The following is an 18,526-nucleotide window of genomic DNA, read 5'->3' on the forward strand; positions in this document are numbered from 1 at the left end:
GCAAAGATTTTCAGAATAATCACTGAACGATAATTGAGGAAAATTGTTTGCTATAATTATGTTATAAATATAAATACGTTTCAAGCAAAGTGTTTTAAAATGTTTAATTAGACTTAATGAATGACAGAGTAATTTTCAAATATTTAATTTTGTTCCAATCTTAGTCAACTGCAGAGAGCGGGGTCAAAGCATCCTGGTGCAAATATAGCTTCTACCTGTCCATCCTTCACCTGCTTCACATGACATCAAACATCAATCTTTGTACAAAACAACGAAAAATAGCAGATAATTATCGATTCACCATCGAACTTCATCTTAATAAATTCTGTTCAAAAAATAATTAAATTCTACAACAATATTGGATATGAGAATACATTGTTCAGAATAAACATAATAAAAAAAATAAAAAAACACTGGTTGTTGTAGTTTCTATTCCTACAAAAACGCAATTAACTATATTACATATCTCCAATCACTCAGGAAATATAGCATACATGTCCCATGTGTGCCTCAATACTTACTTACAGAACTGTGCAACATTGTCAATAGCATCCAGATACCATGGAGATTGGTCACATCTTAGGTTTTATGTAGGACTGGGACTTTAGGTCCAGGATCATGTGATTTCCTGGAAGAAGCCGCCCTGGCCTCCCTCCTCTGCCCCTTAGTGGCCTCTGCTGGGCTATGTTTCCAGGAAAGGGGCCTGCTGGACAGGCTGTGAGAGCCCTACACAGGGAGAGATCGGCTCATTGAGAAAAACAAAAACACAGAGGGGAGGTGGGAAGACTCTCCCTCCTTACAGAAGGCTGCTGGCGCCATGACAGGAAAAAGTTCCCGCCGCCACAATGCAAAGAAAACCTGTCTGTCTGCTCTGGCCCGCTTCTTAAAAAGGTCACAGACCTTCCAGTCTGGAATATGCTTAACTCTTATACCAGTGATTGCTACAGGAAATGTAATGACACGATTGTTCATACCAGCATAATAATTCCCCAAAAAAATCAACAACATTAGCTGTGAATGGGAACTTGATGCATACAGAAGGGTAGCATTTGCAGATGGAAGCAATAAAGAAGACATGAGGTTAAATAAAATCATCATGGTGGATCTACAGATAAAAACAATATAGTGATACATTTTCACAATATGTTAAAGTTCATGGCATTCCATGTTTGTTGTTGTAGACTACAGTACTGGTACTTTTCAAACATTACCCTCAGTTTGAATCCACAGTGGCTCCCTGTGGCGGAGTTGAGGAATGCTAGACACATACATTATGAAACCATTTTTCCATGGTAGATCTCATTGACCACAACATAAAAAATGGGAGCATTTATTAGCATTTTTAACAATTTCAGGATGTAATTTATTCACTGAGTAAATAGAATATATTGACATTTACAGTGTACAGTACCATTTCACAATCCTTTTCTAAATTCCTCACAAATCAAAGTCCTAATATGATCATTAATATGGCAATTATCTTAAAATTCAATACATACAAAAGTGAAATAATTAATGAAATGTACCATAATAAATGTTAATTAATGCATATTCCTTAAATAACAATTGTCATAAAGGCAAATATCATTACAGAACATTAGTCATTTCAAAATTGTAAACAAATCTTACAATCTGTACAGTAGCACCTTCAAATATCCCAAGGCTCCTCCCATAGCCTCACACACAAACACACATGCAGGAAGGAACCATGCTCAGGAGTCAAACTCTGGCTGCTGCTCTATCAGAACCGTGGTGTCGTCCCTGGCCCTGCATGTGACATCCAGACAGGACACACCTAGCGCTATCAGACATAACCACGTCTAGAGGGAGAGAGAGAGAGAGAGATGGGGAGAGTGGTGTGAGAGAGCCAGTACAACGTATAATCATTCTACTGCCAGGACCACATTCCTACACATACAACTGTCCTCACACAAAGTTTGTTAAAAGTTTAAAGGCCCAGTGGAGACAAAAATGTAATTTGCCTATGTTTTATATATATTTTCACACTATAAGGTTGGAATAATACTGTGAAAATTATGATAGTTCCCTTTAAGTGTAAGAGCTGTATGAAAATTTCAGCCTGTTGTAGTTGGATGGAGTTTTGGCCTGCCTGGTGACATCACGAGGCGGCAAATTAGTTAATAGATCAATAAGAAAGAAATCCAAACCTCTCTCCCAATAACAGCTAGTTTTCCATTTTCCCCTCCCCACTCAGACCACTCCCAGACAGTCATAGCAAAATTCTTGCTCGAGAAATTGCTCTCTGCTGAGAAGCTAGTTTTGTTTAGTTTTGACAATTTCAATTGAAAACAATCACGGTAAGGTACTTACTTGGCACCCAGAAATTATTTGATGTTGAGATAAAAACAGCTGCATTGGACCTTTAATAACTGGCTCAGTGGTTGAAGTTTAAAGTGGTCCTCCAAATAACACTTTTGGTTTGGTATGCTTCGCAAAGACATGGAAACATGACCACACAAAAAGCTATATAAAGAATAAACAGCATTAATTTAAAAAATAAAAATACTTACCAGGTAACCCACAAATCCCAAATAGGCTATGCAGAGAAAAGCAGCCAACACATACAGCCACACACTGTTCAGAGAGGTCACATAGATGACTACAAAGTACATGTTGATACAACACACCAACAAGATCACAACTCCTCCCCCAATCTTCCAAAATCTGAAAGGAGAATGGCGATAGTAACAGAAGTCAGTTGCATAAAAAAAGTGTAATCTCATATCGTATGTTATGTAAAATGTAATGTACCTCAATTGTTATAGTTTTCACTATAATTGTGGTGTACTTACAATCCATTGGCAAATTCACTCATGAGGGAGGATAAACTGGTGAAAGTGAGGATGGGAATCAAAGCAAACGGCAGCTGTGAGTGGGGGAGAAAGAAAGCAGCCATGAGAAGGGGTCCCACTTGAAGTTGACAATCCCCAATAGATGCTTCAACTATTAACCAACTACTCTGTTGAATTGCAACAGCTTGCCTGGGGTCGACCTGGGGACATGAAGTTAGGTTAGATTGTGGTTGAGGCTAGGTTTACGGTTGAACCAGGATGTGGACATGAAGCTAGGGTTGGGGTTAGGGTTGTGGATAGGTTTAGGGTTGAACCGGGATGTTAATGTGAAGCTAGGGTTAGGGTTGTGTGTTAGGGTTGAACTGGGCTGTGGACATTAAACTAGGGTTAAGGTTAGTGGATTTGCATGCACTGCCGTCTGACCTGACTCGCCCGGTTAAATAAAGGTGAAACAAATAAATAACCTGCATGCTCTGCAGCACGTTCAAGAAGTCGTTCATGCCCGTCAGGTGGGTGACGTCCTGGAAGATGGCCACCAGCAGGGTGGGCGTGATGGCGATGGAGCGGGTCAGCAACACCCGGGAGAAACGGGACCAGCGCAGGTTCAAAAAGCCCTGTAGGGATGGAACGGGTTCAAGATCTGTGACTTTCATTGAGCTAATGTAGGGTTTTATATGATGTCTGTGGTGTGTTTGTGATGACAGAGCTTAGCCACTGTCATTTTAACTTCTTACCATCACAAACACACCACAGCCTATCTGACTGATATCCTTCAGTCAAAGAGACAGCTAAAGCAATTAGCAGATCCAAAAAAATCTAATTGATCCAGGGGTTGACTCAAAGTCGATCTCATCTTTCAATTGAATTGACCATGAATGAATGTGTTCTTGCACACACCTCCATGACAAACTGTCCTGAGTAGGTCCCGGTCATGGTTGAACTCTGACCTGCTGCCAGGATTCCCACGGCCCAGATATAGAGTGCTGCAGGGCCGAAGATACAGCCCAGAACTACTCCCTGTAATGATAGGGGTAACATTCAGTGTTGTGTCAGGAAAACACCTAGCCCAACAGCAGAGTCATAAAAAAGACCTGAGTGTATGGTAATGCAAGACTAGGTATACTGAGCAAAAATAAAAACGCAACATGCAGCAACTTCAAAGATTTTACAGAGTTACAGTTAATATAAGGAAATCATTCAATTGAAATAAATTCATTAGACCCTAATATAAGGATTTCACATGACTGGGCATAGGCCCACCCACTTGGGAGCCAGGTCCAACCAATCAGAATGAGTTTTCCCCACAAAAGGGCTTTATTCGAGACAGAAATACTCCTCAGCAGCACCCCACCTCCTCAAACAATTCCGCAGGTGAAGAAGCCAGATGTGGAGGTCCTGGGCTGGCATGGTTACACTTGGTCTGCGGTTGTGAAACCGGTTGGACATACTGCCAAATTCCCTAAAACGACGTTGGACATTCCTGCAGTCAGCATGCCAATTGCACACTCCCTCAAAACTTGAGACATCTGTGGCATTGTGTTGTGTGACAAAACTGCACATTTTAGAGTAGCCTTTTATTGTCCCCAGCACAAGGTGCACCTGTGTAATGATCATGCTCTTTAATCAGTTTAATGATATGCCACACCGGTCCGGTGGATGGATTATCTTGGCAAAGGAGAAATGCTCACTACCAGGGATGTAAACAAATTTGTGCACAAAATGTGAGAGAAATAAGCTTTTTGTGCATATTGAACATTTCTAGGATCTTTTATTTCAGCTGAAAAAACATGGGACCAGCACTTTACAAGCTGCGCTTATATTTTTGTTCAGTATAATTTCCTATGATCATTGTTTTGCCAAATACTGTCACCCAGCACAACAGATCTGGGACCAAGCTTGAATAACAGGGAAAAAAACAAAATGGTGGCATTCAGCCTGAGGATGAAAGTGCAGCCTTACGCCTTTGTAGATGTCCACCTGCAGTGTCTCATTGTTCAAGGGGAACAGATCCAGGTGAAGAATACCAGTTGCATTACAGATGTCATGCTGAAATGAAGAGCAATAAGACATGTTGTTAAGAACGACAAAAACAACAGTGTTCATGTAATGCACAATCCAGTGATTAGTTTCTTAGTTCCATACAGAGTAGCTACATACGCACCACTTCAATGTTTGTGCGTCCATAGACAGCCTCAGCGAAGACAGCCACCACAAATACGTTGATGAGGAAAGAGAGGAAGAGCGCAATGGTCGACTCAATGAAGAAGTATTTGTTGGCCTCCTTGAGCTCCTTCTTACTGGAACGATCAATCTGTCGAGACTGAGCATTGTCCAACAGAATCAAACTTATAGACAGAAAGGAATTCCACAATCACTACCATTCTACGGTCATCAATGGACACACTACAACAGTTTCTTGATTGTCAATATCTCCACTAAATCATTATTACAGTATAAAACGTTGCAAGGCTATACAACAGCGATGGTGTAATTGTGATTGAGTGGAAAAATATTGAATATGATTCTAAAATAGAGCCACTGTGGTCTTCCATGGCTACCTTGACGAGGGCAGAGTGCAGGTAGATATTGTGGGGCATTATGACAGCCCCTACGATGCCCACAGCCTGCTCCAGCTGCACAGGACCACAGCCTTCACAGTACGGCATAAACATCCCCTTGAGCAGCTCCCCCTGGTCCGGACGCACCATCACATACTGGGAGGAAAAGAGGTCAGAGGTCACCACAACCTTCCTCTACATTAGAGCATCACATACTGAGAGGGAGAATGCTTGTCCACTCAGAGAGTACAGGTATGACTGCTACAAGGCAGGCAGCGTACATGTACAGGGTGCATCCACAATTCCTATTCCTCCACAAAAGAATCGAAAGGACAGTCAAGCCTTGTGTACCTCATATCCAAAGGTGATGGCCATGATTGTAATAAGGACCCCAAAAAAGGCCTCAAGTTTCCTCAGACCATACTTGTCCAGGAAGAGGAACACAAATGTGTCGATGATGGTGATGAGAACACCCCCCCACAAAGGTATCCTGTAGACACAGGACGTAACAAATAATTTAGGGTACCAATAGCACTATACTCCCTATTCTGTAATAGCCTACAATCAGTCAGTACTGTCATCTACCTGCCAGAGGAGAGGAGGTTGAATGCAATGGCACAGCCTATGACCTCCTGCATGTCGGAACCAATAATGGCCAGCTCCACCATCAACCACAGGACAATGCGTGGCACCTAGGCAGAAGAGAAAAACATGAATTGAACAACATTCTGAAACATTTGACGTCCAATACGAAGCAACAGTTGTAGACTAGTACAAAAAAAGTAATTTATGATGAGCAACTGTATTAAAGGCAATGGAAGAATTTGATTTAGTTCATTCAATATTGGTCGGGTTTCTCAAGAGAGTGTGAGTGACAAAAAGGGAGCCTCACGGTGGGGTACTGGCGGTTGCAGACTTCTGCCAGGTGCATCCCAGTGACCACACCCAGTCTGGCTGCCAGCCTCTGTAACAGCAGACCAATGATGGTGGCTGCCAGAAGAACCCACAACAGCTGGATACATGGGAGGAGAACAGAGATGTCATCCATCTGTGATACACAAACGTTTCTAATCATAACGCAACATTTTTCAGAATTTGTTCTTTAAAAGGCAGATTTCCCTGACCCAGATTAAGTCTACTCCTCTGTCCAAAAATGATGCAGAACAGCTAGTCAAATACATCAGCTATAATCTTGACCTGAATCTTGACCCCCCCCCCCCCCCCCCCCAAAAAAAAAATGTGATCATATTACTCCAGTGCTAGCTCTCTCTCTGTGTTGTCACGTGTTGCTGCCTTGCTATGTTGTTGTCTTAGGTCTCTTGTTGTGATGTGTATTTTGTCCTATATTTATATTGATTAAAAAAAAAAAAATAAATATCCCAGGCCCCCGTCCCCGCAGGAGGCCTTTTGGTAGGCCGTCAACATAAATAATTTGTTCTTAACTGACTTGCCTAGTTAAATAAAAGGTTAAATAAAATAATTTTAAAAAGGCTTTATTAAATTAATTTGATTTAAATTTGCCTAGTGTAAATTGCACTTTTTGAAGAGGGATTTTCCATTGAGCTTGCTTTTTAGTCCAGGAATATGCTTAATCTGGTCTGGGAAACTAGCCTTTTGGGTTTGAATACAACGTTGAACCTTCATGTACCTTGAATCCTGCTTTAGCACCTGACTGCAGGTCTGACTCTATATTTCCTGGGTCTAGGTAGGCGATGCTCATCAGGAATCCTGGTCCTGTGAAGGCCCATAGCTTACGGAAACTGAACCACATCTAAACCAGGAGGGAGGAATAAGGGTTTAAACATTTATTGCTCCAAAACAATTTTCAAAATGTAAAGTATATATTCTGATGCACTTTTGAGGCCCTTTGCTCCACTATGAGCTAAAAGTAATACATCAAAGTCAAATAAGCCAAGTCTATTCACTGTGAACAGACCAGCAAATCATAGTACAATTGGGATTCTAAGAGAGACAGTCTGAGACCTTTCTCTCTCATACCTGACTGTCATCATCTGGAATGGGGACCTTATGGTGAAAATAGGTACTAGATAGATCAGTTCCCCCATTCTGGCCCTCTGGAAAGACAGAGGGGGCTCCTCGCTGTGTCTGTGTGGTCTCAACTCCTTTCCCCTGTGCCATGTCTTCTGAAATAAGAGACACGGTGAGATACACTCATTAACATAGCTGAACAACTCAGTCAAACCAGTTCAGGCTATTACATCAGGTCACAGAACGTGCACAATTTTATTTCACAACTGCATAACTTTTACAGCGCAGTAATGTCATCAAGGAAGTATTACATTTGCTTCCCTCCTGCCCATACAGCTGAGCAGGCAAGTATGAACTCAGTGGTGCCTATAGTAAACTGTATCATGGCTGAAATCCAACCATGCTGATTGCAATAAATATAATCCAGTCATATAGATTTGATTGCAAGAACAAACACAGTACAACATTGACAAGCACAAGCCGATCTGAAAATTATTTGAGCCAGCAGCAAGAAAGTACTTTTATAACACTCAACTTTGACTGGCTGTTTCAGTGGCAGTCCAAAGGACACAACTCAAAGGTTTGCTTGCTGTGTGATACACAGTACCAGTCAAAAGTTTGGACACACCAACTCATTCATAGGTTATTTATTTATTTTTTACATTGTAGAATAATAGTGAAGACATCAAAACTATGAAATAACACATATGGAATCATGTAGTAACCAAACAAGTGTTAAATCAAAATATATTTTAGATTCTTCAAAAGTAACCGCCCTTTGCCTTGATGACAGCTTTGCACACTCTTGGCATTCTCTCAACCAGCTTCATGAGGAATGCTTTTCCAACAGTCTTGAAGGAGTTCCCACATATGCTGAAAACTTTTTGGCTGCTTTTCCTTCACTCTGCGGTCAAACATCCCAGACCATCTCAATTATGTTGAGGTTGGGTGACTGTGGAGGCCAGGTCATCTGATGCAGCACTCCTTCATTCTCTTTGGTCAAATAGCCCTTACACAGCCTGGAGGTGCGTTTTGGGTCATTGTCCTGTTGAAAAACAAATGGTAGTCCCAGATGGGATGCGTATCACTGCAGAATGCTGTGGTAGCCATACTGGTTAAGTGTGCCTTAAATTCTAAATAAATCACAGACAAAGCACCCCCACACCTCCTCCTTCTTCTTCTTGGCCCAAGCAAGTCTTTTCTTATTGGTGTCCTTTAGTAGTGGTCTCTTTGCAGCAATTTGACCATGAAGGCCTGACTCATGTGTCTGTTACTTGAACTCTGTGAAGCATTTATTTGGGCTGCAATCTGAGGTGCAATTAACTCTAATGAACTTATCCTCTGCAGCAGAGGTAACTCTGGGTCTTCCTTTCCTGTGGTGGTCCTCATGAGAGCCAGTCTCATCACAGCGCTGAATGGTTTTTGCAACTGCACTTTTTACAGACCTTCATGTCTTAAAGTAATGATGGACTGTCGTTTCTCTTTGCTTATTTGAGCTGTTCTTTCCATAATATGGACTTGGTCTTTTACCAAATAGGGCTATCTTCTGTATATCATCCCTACCTTGTCACAACACAACTGATTGGCTCAAACGCATTAAGAAGGAAAGAAATTCCACAAATTAACATTTAACAAGGCACACCTGTTAATTGAAATGTATTCCAGATAACTACCTCATGATGCTGGTTGAGAGAATGCCAAAAATGTGCAAAGCTGTCATCAAGGCAAAGGGTGGCTACTTTGAAGAATCTCAAATTTAAAATATATTTTGATTTGTTTAACACTTTTTTGGTTACTACATGATTCCATGTGTTATTTCACAGTTTTGAAGTCTTCACTATTATTCTACAATGTAGAAAATATAAAAAAAAAAAAAAAAACTTGGTACTGTATATCTCAAAAACTGGACTGTAAGCAAGCAAGTTTATTTTCTGTAACATGTAGCCTACTTACACAGAGATGTGTGTGCATGACAAACCGACCTCTGTGCAACCCGATTTCTTTTGGACTGCCATTGACACAACCAGTCAATGTAACAGAAATGAAGTGGTTTCTTCTCTGCTGCTCCTACCATAGAATACACTTTATACTGTTCTACTTCTATGGCTCCCTTACCTTCTCCATGTGTTGGCTCCTGGTCTGTAGGAATACTGGGAGGTAGTGAGGAGATGTGGATGTTCCCAGGATGGGGGGTTCTGTCTGAAAACAGTAACACACAGAGTTATAATTTAGGGTAGATTATGGTGTGGTTGGCTACACTCAAACCATTTTCACAAAAAGTATACTAGCCTAATGTACACAAAACTAATCCAACCCATGCAAAGAGAACTGGGACTTCCCACATAGGACTACTGTAAATTACAGGGTTTAGCTGAAAAATGCCACCCACAAAACAATTGGACTGACTGAGTCAAATAAAAACCATGAACTTTTTTTACTTGATCAACAATTCATCAAATTATGATAACAATGAGTAAATATTGCCCTCAAACATGGTCACAATGGAAAAAAAAATTTTTTATACTTCGTGCACTGAATAAGGAAAGAGCAAAAGAAGCATGCATTGAACATAGCAATAAGCACATTTTCTGTAGAGTACTCTTCACATCTTTTTTAAAAGTCCATCTATGTAACATATCAAATAGTCCCGCTAAGGTCTGACACGTCACCCTCGCAGCTGAATTAATGTATTTATTCCCCCTAGCGCTGAGATATTTTAGCTCTACTGTCACCTTACCTGACGTCAGAAAAGATAACATTTTTGATGAACTGAAGCGCTTCATCCCTGTCTTCTTCAAAGCCAAAAGGTAGGTTACCTGTCCATTAATTAGTAGGTCCTCATGGACGATATTGGTATGAGCATGCAAGTGCAGTCAGGTATTCAGGTAAATAATATGACTTCCTGTTTTGGAATAGCCTACTTTGTGTGGCAATTGATGCCGCGTTCACATCATGTCGGACCTGGAGTGATCGGAGGGAACAACTTATCTACCTCGGAGGAACGACATGGGGAGGAACTCAATGGTATATTCCTCGCGTCCTCTCTCTCTTCTCGCCTAGTTCTCAAACCTTCTCCTCCTATGGGGTTTGAGAACGAGGCGAGAGGACCCAAAGAGTATGCGATTGAGATTCTCCCATGGAGTGTTTCACGACAAGTGCTAATAGCTTGGTAGGAACACAATAACCATTTTATTTTATTTTAGAATATATATTTTAAAGATTAAGCCATGCAAGTCTAAGTACACACGGCCGGTACAGTGAAACTGCGAATGGCTCATTAAATATATATATATATATATATATATTTTTTTTTTTTTCTTTACCCCTTTTTCTCCCCAATTTCGTGGTATCCAATTGGTACAGTCAAAAGTTTTGAGAATGACACAAATATTAATTTTCACAAAGTCTGTTGCCTCAGTTTGTATGATGGCAATTTGCATATACTCCAGAATGTTATGAAGAGTGATCAGCTGAATTGCAATTAATTGCAAAGTCCCTCTTTGCCATGCAAATGAACTGAATCCCCCAAAAACATTTCCACTGCATTTCAGCCCTGCCACAAAAGGACCAGCTGACATCATGTCAGTGATTCTCTCGTTAACAAAGGTCATTGCTTTGCACAAAAAGGGCTTCACAGGCAAGGATATTGCTGCCAGTAAGATTGCACCTAAATCAACCATTTATCGGATCATCAAGAACTTCAAGGAGAGCGGTTCAATTGTTGTGAAGAAGGCTTCAGGGCACCCAAGAAAGTCCAACAAGAGGACCGTCTCCTAAAGTTGATTCAGCTGCGGGATCGGGGCACCACCAGTACAGAGCTTGCTCAGGAATAGCAGCAGGCAGGTGTGAGTGCATCTGCACGCACAGTGAGGCGAGGACTTTTGGAGGATGGCCTGGTGTCAAGAAGGGCAGCAAAGAAGCCACTTCTCTCCAGGAAAAACATCAGGGACAGACTGATATTCTGCAAAAGGAACAGGGAATGGACTGCTGAAGACCGGGGTAAAATCATTTTCTCTGATGAATCCCCTTTCCGATTGTTTGGGGCATCCGGAAAAAAGCTTGTCCGGAGAAGTCCTGTGTCATGCCAACAGTAAAGCATCCTGAGACCATTCATGTGTGGGGTTGCTTCTCAGCCAAGGGAGTGGGCTCACTCACAATTTTGCCTAAGAACACAGCCATAAATAAAGAATGGTACCAACACATCCTCTGAGAGCAACTTCTCCCAACCATCCAGGAACAGTTTGGTGACGAACAATGCCTTTTCCAGCATTATGGAGCACCTTGCCATATGGCAAAAGTGATAACTAAGTGGCTCGGGGAACAAAACATAGATATTTTGGGTCCATGGCCAGGAAACTCCCCAGACCTTAATCCCATTGAGAACTTGTGGTCAATCCTCAAGAGGCGGGTGGACAAACAAAACCCCACAAATTCTGACAAACTCCAAGCATTGATTATGCAAGAATAGGCTGCCATCAGTCAGGTTACAATCTTGTCCCATCGCTACCGAAACACAACCCAGCCAAGCCGCACTGCTTCTTGACACAACGCCCACTTAACCCGGAAGCCAGCCACACCAGGAGTAAACACCTGGCGACCACGTCGTGCAATGCGCTGCTGCAGCCGGCCATGACCGGCCCGCCACAGGAGTCGCTAGTGCGCGATGGGACAGGAATATCCCTGCCGACAGAGCCTGGACTCGAACCAGGATCTCTAGTGGCACAGCTAGAGCTGTGAAGCAGTGCCATAAACCACTGTGCCACTCGGGAGGCCCCCCCAAAAACCATTCTAACCATTGACAGCCGAAATGGCCCTTCAAATCTGGGATCCTTGGGACGTCCCCACCCCCTATTGAAGTTGGGTTAAGGTTAGGGTTAGGTAAGGGTTATGGTTAAAGGGGCTACATCCATTTTTGGACTTCTGAATTTATGAAATTGTACCCATTGATTCTTGAAAAATATAACTTATAAATGCCTCATGCCCACCTGCCACAGCAGACACTGCCAGTACTCAATTACAGTTGCTACTGTGGGTCTCTCTACTCTGGAACTCTCTACTCTCTACTCTGGAACTCTCTACTCTCTACTCTGGGACTCTCTACTCTCTACTCTGGAACTCTCTACTCTGGAACTCTCTACTCTCTACTATGGAACTATACTCTCTACTCTAGAGCAAATATATATACAGTGTATTGCCAAAAAACACTCAACAACTTCAAAAATACACTCTGAACTGTCCAATGAACCAAACTAATTAAATAACCCCACAGTACCCAAACATCCTCTCTCTGTTCTAAGCTGACATATGGAATTGTTTTATGATGATCATACCATGGATCATTTAACTATTGATTTACAATTTTAGGACCACTTTAGGTAAATAAATGATCTGGCCTTTACTACTATAGCCCATAGGAATGCATGAATAACACATTCATAAATGGTAAAAAAGACAGTCAGGAAATATATCATAAGGAATAAAGTTTTGAAGTATCTGTCCTATATCTTTAAGATATAAGAAAACGCAGAAGAAGAAAAAAAATACGTAAATTATATATACAGTACCAGGCAAAAGTTTGGATACACCTACTCATTCCAGGTTTTTTTTTGTTGTTGTTTTTTTAAAACTATTTTCTACATTGTAGAATAATAGTGAAGACATCAAAACTATGAAATAACACATATGCAATCATTTAGTAACCAAAACAAAGTGTTAAACAAACAAACACTTGGCATTCTCTCAACCAGCTTCATGAGGAATGCTTTTCCAACAGTCTTGAAGGAGTTCCCACATATGCTGAGCACTTGTTGGCTGCTTTTCCTTCACTCTGCGATCCAACTCATCCCAAACCATCTCAATTGGGTTGAGGTCAAGTGACTGTGAAGGCCAGGTCATCTGATGCAGCACTCCATCACTCTCCTTTGTCAAATAGTGTGAAAAATTGTCATCAAGGCAAAAGGTGTCTACTGGAAAAATTTATTTATTTATTTAAATTTAAAAATAATATTTAGGTTTGTTTAACACTTTTTTTTGGTTACTACATGATACCATATGTGTGATTTCATAGTTTTGATGTCTTCACAATTATTCTACAATGTAGAAAATATTAAAAATAAAGAAAAATGAGTAGGTGTGTCCAAACTTTTGACTGGTACTGTATATATAATTTATGTATTTAATTTTTTAAGCATAAAACTACCTCCATATTTCCATATTTTCAAAAAAACGGTACCGGTTACCTTCAGACGAGTCCTGTGACACTTGTGGGGGTCATAGAGCAAAACAGAGAATCTCCCCTTTCCACAGTGGGGTCACATTAGTTCATTGCCCAAACGGTTTGGACGCTACAAACAGAAATTGGCACATCAACAGTACCGACTTCAGATGACTCCAGTGGGGTGGATTGAGACGCAGCCCACGCAAAAAAAATATAAAAACATATCTCTAGCTTAAGCTGATGGATTTTGATGGGGATTTTCTTATTATGTTACTTAGATTACCGCACCGGTGCGTCAAAAGACTCTAGGGGGTTTTAAGGAACGTTTTTCAACAGAATCGGCAGAATGAATACACCCCTGATAACCTGCACACACAGTTGGCTTTCATAGCAGCCACATACAAACAGCATCATCACTTTGCTCATTGTATAATATCTTTTCGCATCTAATTTTAACATATTGTCCCATGTGCATTGTGTAATTTATCTCTGGTCCCTAACTAGCCCCTAACTACCACAGGCATTACAATCGGGTCATGTGCACCTGCACTCCATATTGATGATTACTTGTGTGTTGCCAGCTGTGGGCATGTGGGCAGGATTGAAACAAACCCAACCTTAATTTATGTTGTGATGCAGCCATGACAATAAGTCTCACAAAACTCAGTTTTGGACGAGACTGACTTTATAACCAAAATGATCCTATTTAAACTTTGTAGTCAATTTTGACAGAAGAATTGTCATGTCCTGACCAGTAAAAGGGGTTGTTTGTTATTGTAGTTTCGTCAGGGTGTGGCAGGGGGTGTTTGTTTAGTGTGTTTCGGGGTTTTTGGTTTATGTTCTATGTTTTCTATTTCTATGTGGTTTTTCTATGTTTTCTATTTCTATGTGGTTTTTCTAGGTTTTCTATTTCTATGTTGGGGTTTGGGAACGACCTCCAATTAGAGGCAGCTGGTTGTCGTTGCCTCTAATTGGAGGCCATATTTAAGTGGGTTAGTTTTCTCTTGTGTTTGTGGGTGGTTGTTTCCGTGTATAGTCTGAGTACCTTACAGGACTGTTTTTGTCGTTTGTTTTGTATGAGTATTTTTTCCTTCCTTCCTTCCTTCCTCCTTCCTTTCTTTATTAAATAAGAAGATGAGCAATTTAACCGCTGCATATTGGTCCGCTGATTTCTCCTCATCAGACGACGAACTTTATGACAAGAATAAATGTTTCTGACTCTAATTGATCCCACATAGGCTGTTTTCTAAATGAGAAGTTAGTTTTTAAGGGCAGTTGCTCTTTAAAGTTACTGTATACTGACTCGACCAGGGCAACTCAACTGTAAAGAAAAATTCAAGTGTCCGCATAACAGCGCAACACAACTCCAAACATGTCAGATAAAAAGCTACATAGCTACAATTAAATTGTTTCTCCAATTTCATAATGGGCAGTTTTTTACAAATAGTTACATAGAATATTAGTCCGTTCTACCACCTCAACGTTGCTAATTTTGATCAGGGTTAAATATAATGTAGTAAACTTCAGCTTCAGTCCAGAGGTGAGCACTGTCACTGTCAGAAGATATGTGCTTCAGTCAGAAAAACATTCTCTCATCTTTTCGGTCTCAGCTAGCTAGCCAGCCATCTATTTATAGAATGGAAACCCATCAAATACACTCGCTGGAAATAAACACTTTTCCTAATATCATGATTTATATCAACATCCTTAGCTTGCCCATTTACTAAATGTACTGTTAAATAACTCTGACTGACACCCAATAGCTTAAGGATGCTAAGCGCTAAAGCTAGCCTATTTTGTATTTATTATGAATGCCAAGGCAGCAGCTACTCTTCCTTGGTCTAGAAAGATTAAGGCAGTTATATACAATTAAAAAAACAGATTTTACAACCCATTAAGTGTGTACCCTCAGGCCACTACTCTACTACCACATATCTACAACATAAAATCTATGTGTACGTGTGTGTATAGTGAATATGTTATCGTGTGTGTGTCTATGCCTGTGTCTCTTCACAGTCCCTGCTGTTCCATAATGTGTATTTGTATCTGTTTTTTAAATCGGATTTCCCTGCATGCATGAGTTACTTGATATGGAATAAGAGTTCCATGTAGTCATAGCTCTATGTAGTACTGTGCGCCTCCCATAATCTGTTCTGGACTTCGGGACTATGAAGAGATCTCTGGTGGCATGTCTTGTGGGGTATGCATGGGTATCATGGGTACGCCTTTGCTTACAGTTCTCTGCTGCCAATGACTGGAACGAATTGCAAAAATCACTGATGCTGGAGTCTTATATCTCCCTCTCTAACTTTAAGCATCAGCTGTCAGAGCAGCTTACCGATCACTGTACCTGTACACAGCCAATCTGTAAATAGCACACCCAACTACCTCATCCCCATATTATTACTTACCCTCTTGCTCTTTTGCACCCCAGTATCTCTACTTGCACATCATCATCTGCACATCTATAACTCCAGTGTTAATGCTAAATTGTAATTATTTCACCTCTATGGCCTATTTATTGGCTACCTCCCTACTCTTCTACATTTGCACACACTGTACATAGATTTTTCAAAAAAAAATTACATTGTGTTATTGACTGTACATTTGTTTATGTGTAACTCTGTGTTGTTGTTTTTGTCGTACTGCTTTGCTTTATCTTGGCCAGCTCGCAGTTGTAAATGAGAACTTGTTCTCAACTGGCCTACCTGGTATAATAAAGGTGAAATAGAAAAATTAAAAATTAAAATCTGAGCTGTGTTTTAGTAGTTTAAACTGACAGCTCGGTGCATTCAACATGTCAATACTTCTCACAAATACAAGTAGTGATGAAATCAAACTTTGAGCCAGGAGAGATTGACATGCATATGATTAATGTTAGCTCTCTGTTTACATTTACGGGCCATCCATGCTGCCCTGCTCTGGGCCAATTGTAATTTTCCTAAGTCACTCTGTGTGGCACATGACCACACGACTGGACAGTAGTCCAGGTGTGACAAAACTAGGACCTGGAGGACCTGCCTCATTGATAGGGCTGTTAAGGCTAACCCTAACCCTTTATAATGGACAGACCTCTCCCCGTTTTAGCTACTTTTGCATCAACATGTTTTGACCATGATAGTTTACAATCCAGGGTTACTCCAAACAGTATAGTCTCCTCAATTTGTTCAATTTCTACATTATTCATTTCAAGATTAGTTGAGGTTTAGGGTTAAGTGAATGATTTGTCCCAAATGCAATGCTTTTAGTTTAGGAAAAATGTAGGACTAACTTATTCCTTGCCACCCATAATGAAACTGACTGCAGCTCTTTGTTACGTGTTGCAGTGATTTCACTTGCTGTAGTAGCTGGTGTGTATGGTGTTGAGTCATCAGCATAGATAGACACACAGACTTTACTCAGAGCCAGTGGCATGTCGTTAGTAAAGATTGAAAAAAGTAAGGAGCCTAGACAGCTGCCCTGGGAAATGCCTGACTCTACCTGGATTATGTTCGAGAGGCTTCCATTAAAGAACACTCCCAGTGTTCTGTTAGACTCTCAATCCACAATATAGCAGGGGATGTTTTATTTATTTTATTTCACCTTTATTTAACCAGGTATGCTAGTTGAGAACAAGTTCTAATTTGCAACTGCGACCTGGCCAAGATTAGGCAAAGCAGTTCGACACATACAACAACACAGAGTTACACATGGAATAAACAAACATACAATCAATAATACAGTAGAAAAATCTAGATACAGCATGTGCAAATGAGGTAGGATAAGGCAATAAATAGGCCATGGTGGCGAAGTAATTACAATATAGCAATTAAACACTGGAATGGTAGAATGTGCAGAAGATGAATGTGCAAGTAGAGATACTGGGGTGCAAAGGAGCAAGATAAATAAATAAATACAGTATGGGGATGAGGTAGATTGGATGGGCTATTTACAGATGAGCTATGTACAGGTGCAGAGATCTGTGAGCTGGTGCTTAATGCTAATGAGGGAGGTAAGAGTCTCCAGCTTGAGTGATTTTTGCAGTTCGTTCCAATCATTGGCAGCAGTGAACTGTAAGGAGAGGCGGCCAAAGGAAGAATTGGCTTTGGGGGTGACCAGTGAGATATACCTGCTGGAGCGTGTGCTACGGGTGGGTGCTGCTATGGTGACCAGTGAGCTGAGTTAAGGTGGGGCTTTACCTAGCAGAGACTTGTAGATGACCTGGAGCCAGTGGGATTGGCGACGAGTATGAAGCAAGGGCCAGCCAACGAGAGCGTACAGGTCGCAGTGGTTGCTAGTATATGGGGCTTTGGTGATAAACAGATGGCACTGTGATAGACTGCATCCAATTTGTTGAGTAGAGTGTTGGAGGTTATTTTGTAAATGACATCGCCGAAGTCGAGGATCAGTAGGATAGACAGTTTTACGAGGGTATGTTTGGCAGCGTGAGTGAAGGAGGCTTTGTTGCGAAATAGGAAGCCGATTCTAGATTTAATTTTGGATTGGAGATGTTTAATGTAAGTCTGGAAGAAGAGTTTACTGTCTAACCAGACACCTAAGTATTTGTAGTTGTCCACATATTCTAAGTCAGAACTGTCCAGAGTAGTGATGCTGGACAGGCGGGCAGGTGCGGGCAGCGATCGGTTGAAGAGCATGCATTTAGTTTTACTTGCACTTAAGAGCAGTTGGAGGCCACGGAAGGAGAGTTGTATGGCATTGAAGCTCATCTGGAGGTTAGTTAACACAGTGTCCAAAGAAGGGCCAGAGGTATACAGAATGGTGTCGTCTGCATAGAGGTGGATCAAAGAATCACCAGCAGCAAGAGCGACATCATTGATGTATACAGAGAAGAGAGTCGGCCCGAGAATTTAACCCTGTGGCACACCCATAGAGACTGCCAGAGGTCTGGACAACAGGCCCTCCGATTTGACATAATGAACTCTATCGGAGAAGTAGTTGGTGAAACAGGC

At 41.1% G+C, this 18,526-nt stretch overlaps 1 protein-coding gene across 5 annotated transcripts; it reads right to left on the bottom strand.

Moving 5' to 3' along the window:
• Window positions 1-1,314: 1,314 nt before the first annotated feature.
• Window positions 1,315-10,330, bottom strand: LOC106567082 (natural resistance-associated macrophage protein 2). 5 transcript variants are annotated; one of them, XM_014135958.3, is made up of 15 exons: window positions 10,098-10,330; window positions 9,476-9,559; window positions 7,370-7,512; window positions 7,020-7,142; window positions 6,264-6,383; window positions 5,957-6,063; window positions 5,723-5,861; window positions 5,372-5,527; window positions 4,975-5,133; window positions 4,773-4,859; window positions 3,711-3,830; window positions 3,278-3,427; window positions 2,814-2,887; window positions 2,532-2,685; window positions 1,315-1,820 (listed from the first exon to the last, which is right to left on the bottom strand). In XM_014135958.3, the coding sequence occupies exons 1-15, from the start codon at window positions 10,141-10,143 to the stop codon at window positions 1,713-1,715; spliced, it is 1,770 nt and encodes a 589-aa protein (XP_013991433.1). In that variant the 5' UTR covers window positions 10,144-10,330; the 3' UTR covers window positions 1,315-1,712. The 5 variants fall into 5 exon arrangements, with proteins under 5 accessions (XP_013991433.1, XP_045549231.1, XP_013991432.1 ...); XM_045693275.2 differs by having other exon boundaries at window positions 5,957-6,003; window positions 7,370-7,515; XM_014135957.3 differs by having other exon boundaries at window positions 7,370-7,515.
• Window positions 10,331-18,526: the final 8,196 nt, after the last annotated feature.

This window comes from Salmo salar, chromosome 13 (genome assembly GCF_965601325.2).
Source record: "Salmo salar chromosome 13, fSalSal1, whole genome shotgun sequence".
NCBI lineage: Eukaryota > Metazoa > Chordata > Actinopteri > Salmoniformes > Salmonidae > Salmo > Salmo salar.

Coding starts and splice junctions, on each gene's coding strand:
- LOC106567082 (XM_014135957.3), bottom strand. CDS start 10,143: ATGAAGCGCTTCAGTTCATCAAAAATGTTATCTTTTCTGACGTCAG. Junction 4,860..4,974: donor GACGCACAAACATTGAAGTG/GTGCGTATGTAG, acceptor TCTTCATTTCAG/CATGACATCTGTAATGCAAC. Junction 3,831..4,772: donor AGGTGGACATCTACAAAGGC/GTAAGGCTGCAC, acceptor CTATCATTACAG/GGAGTAGTTCTGGGCTGTAT.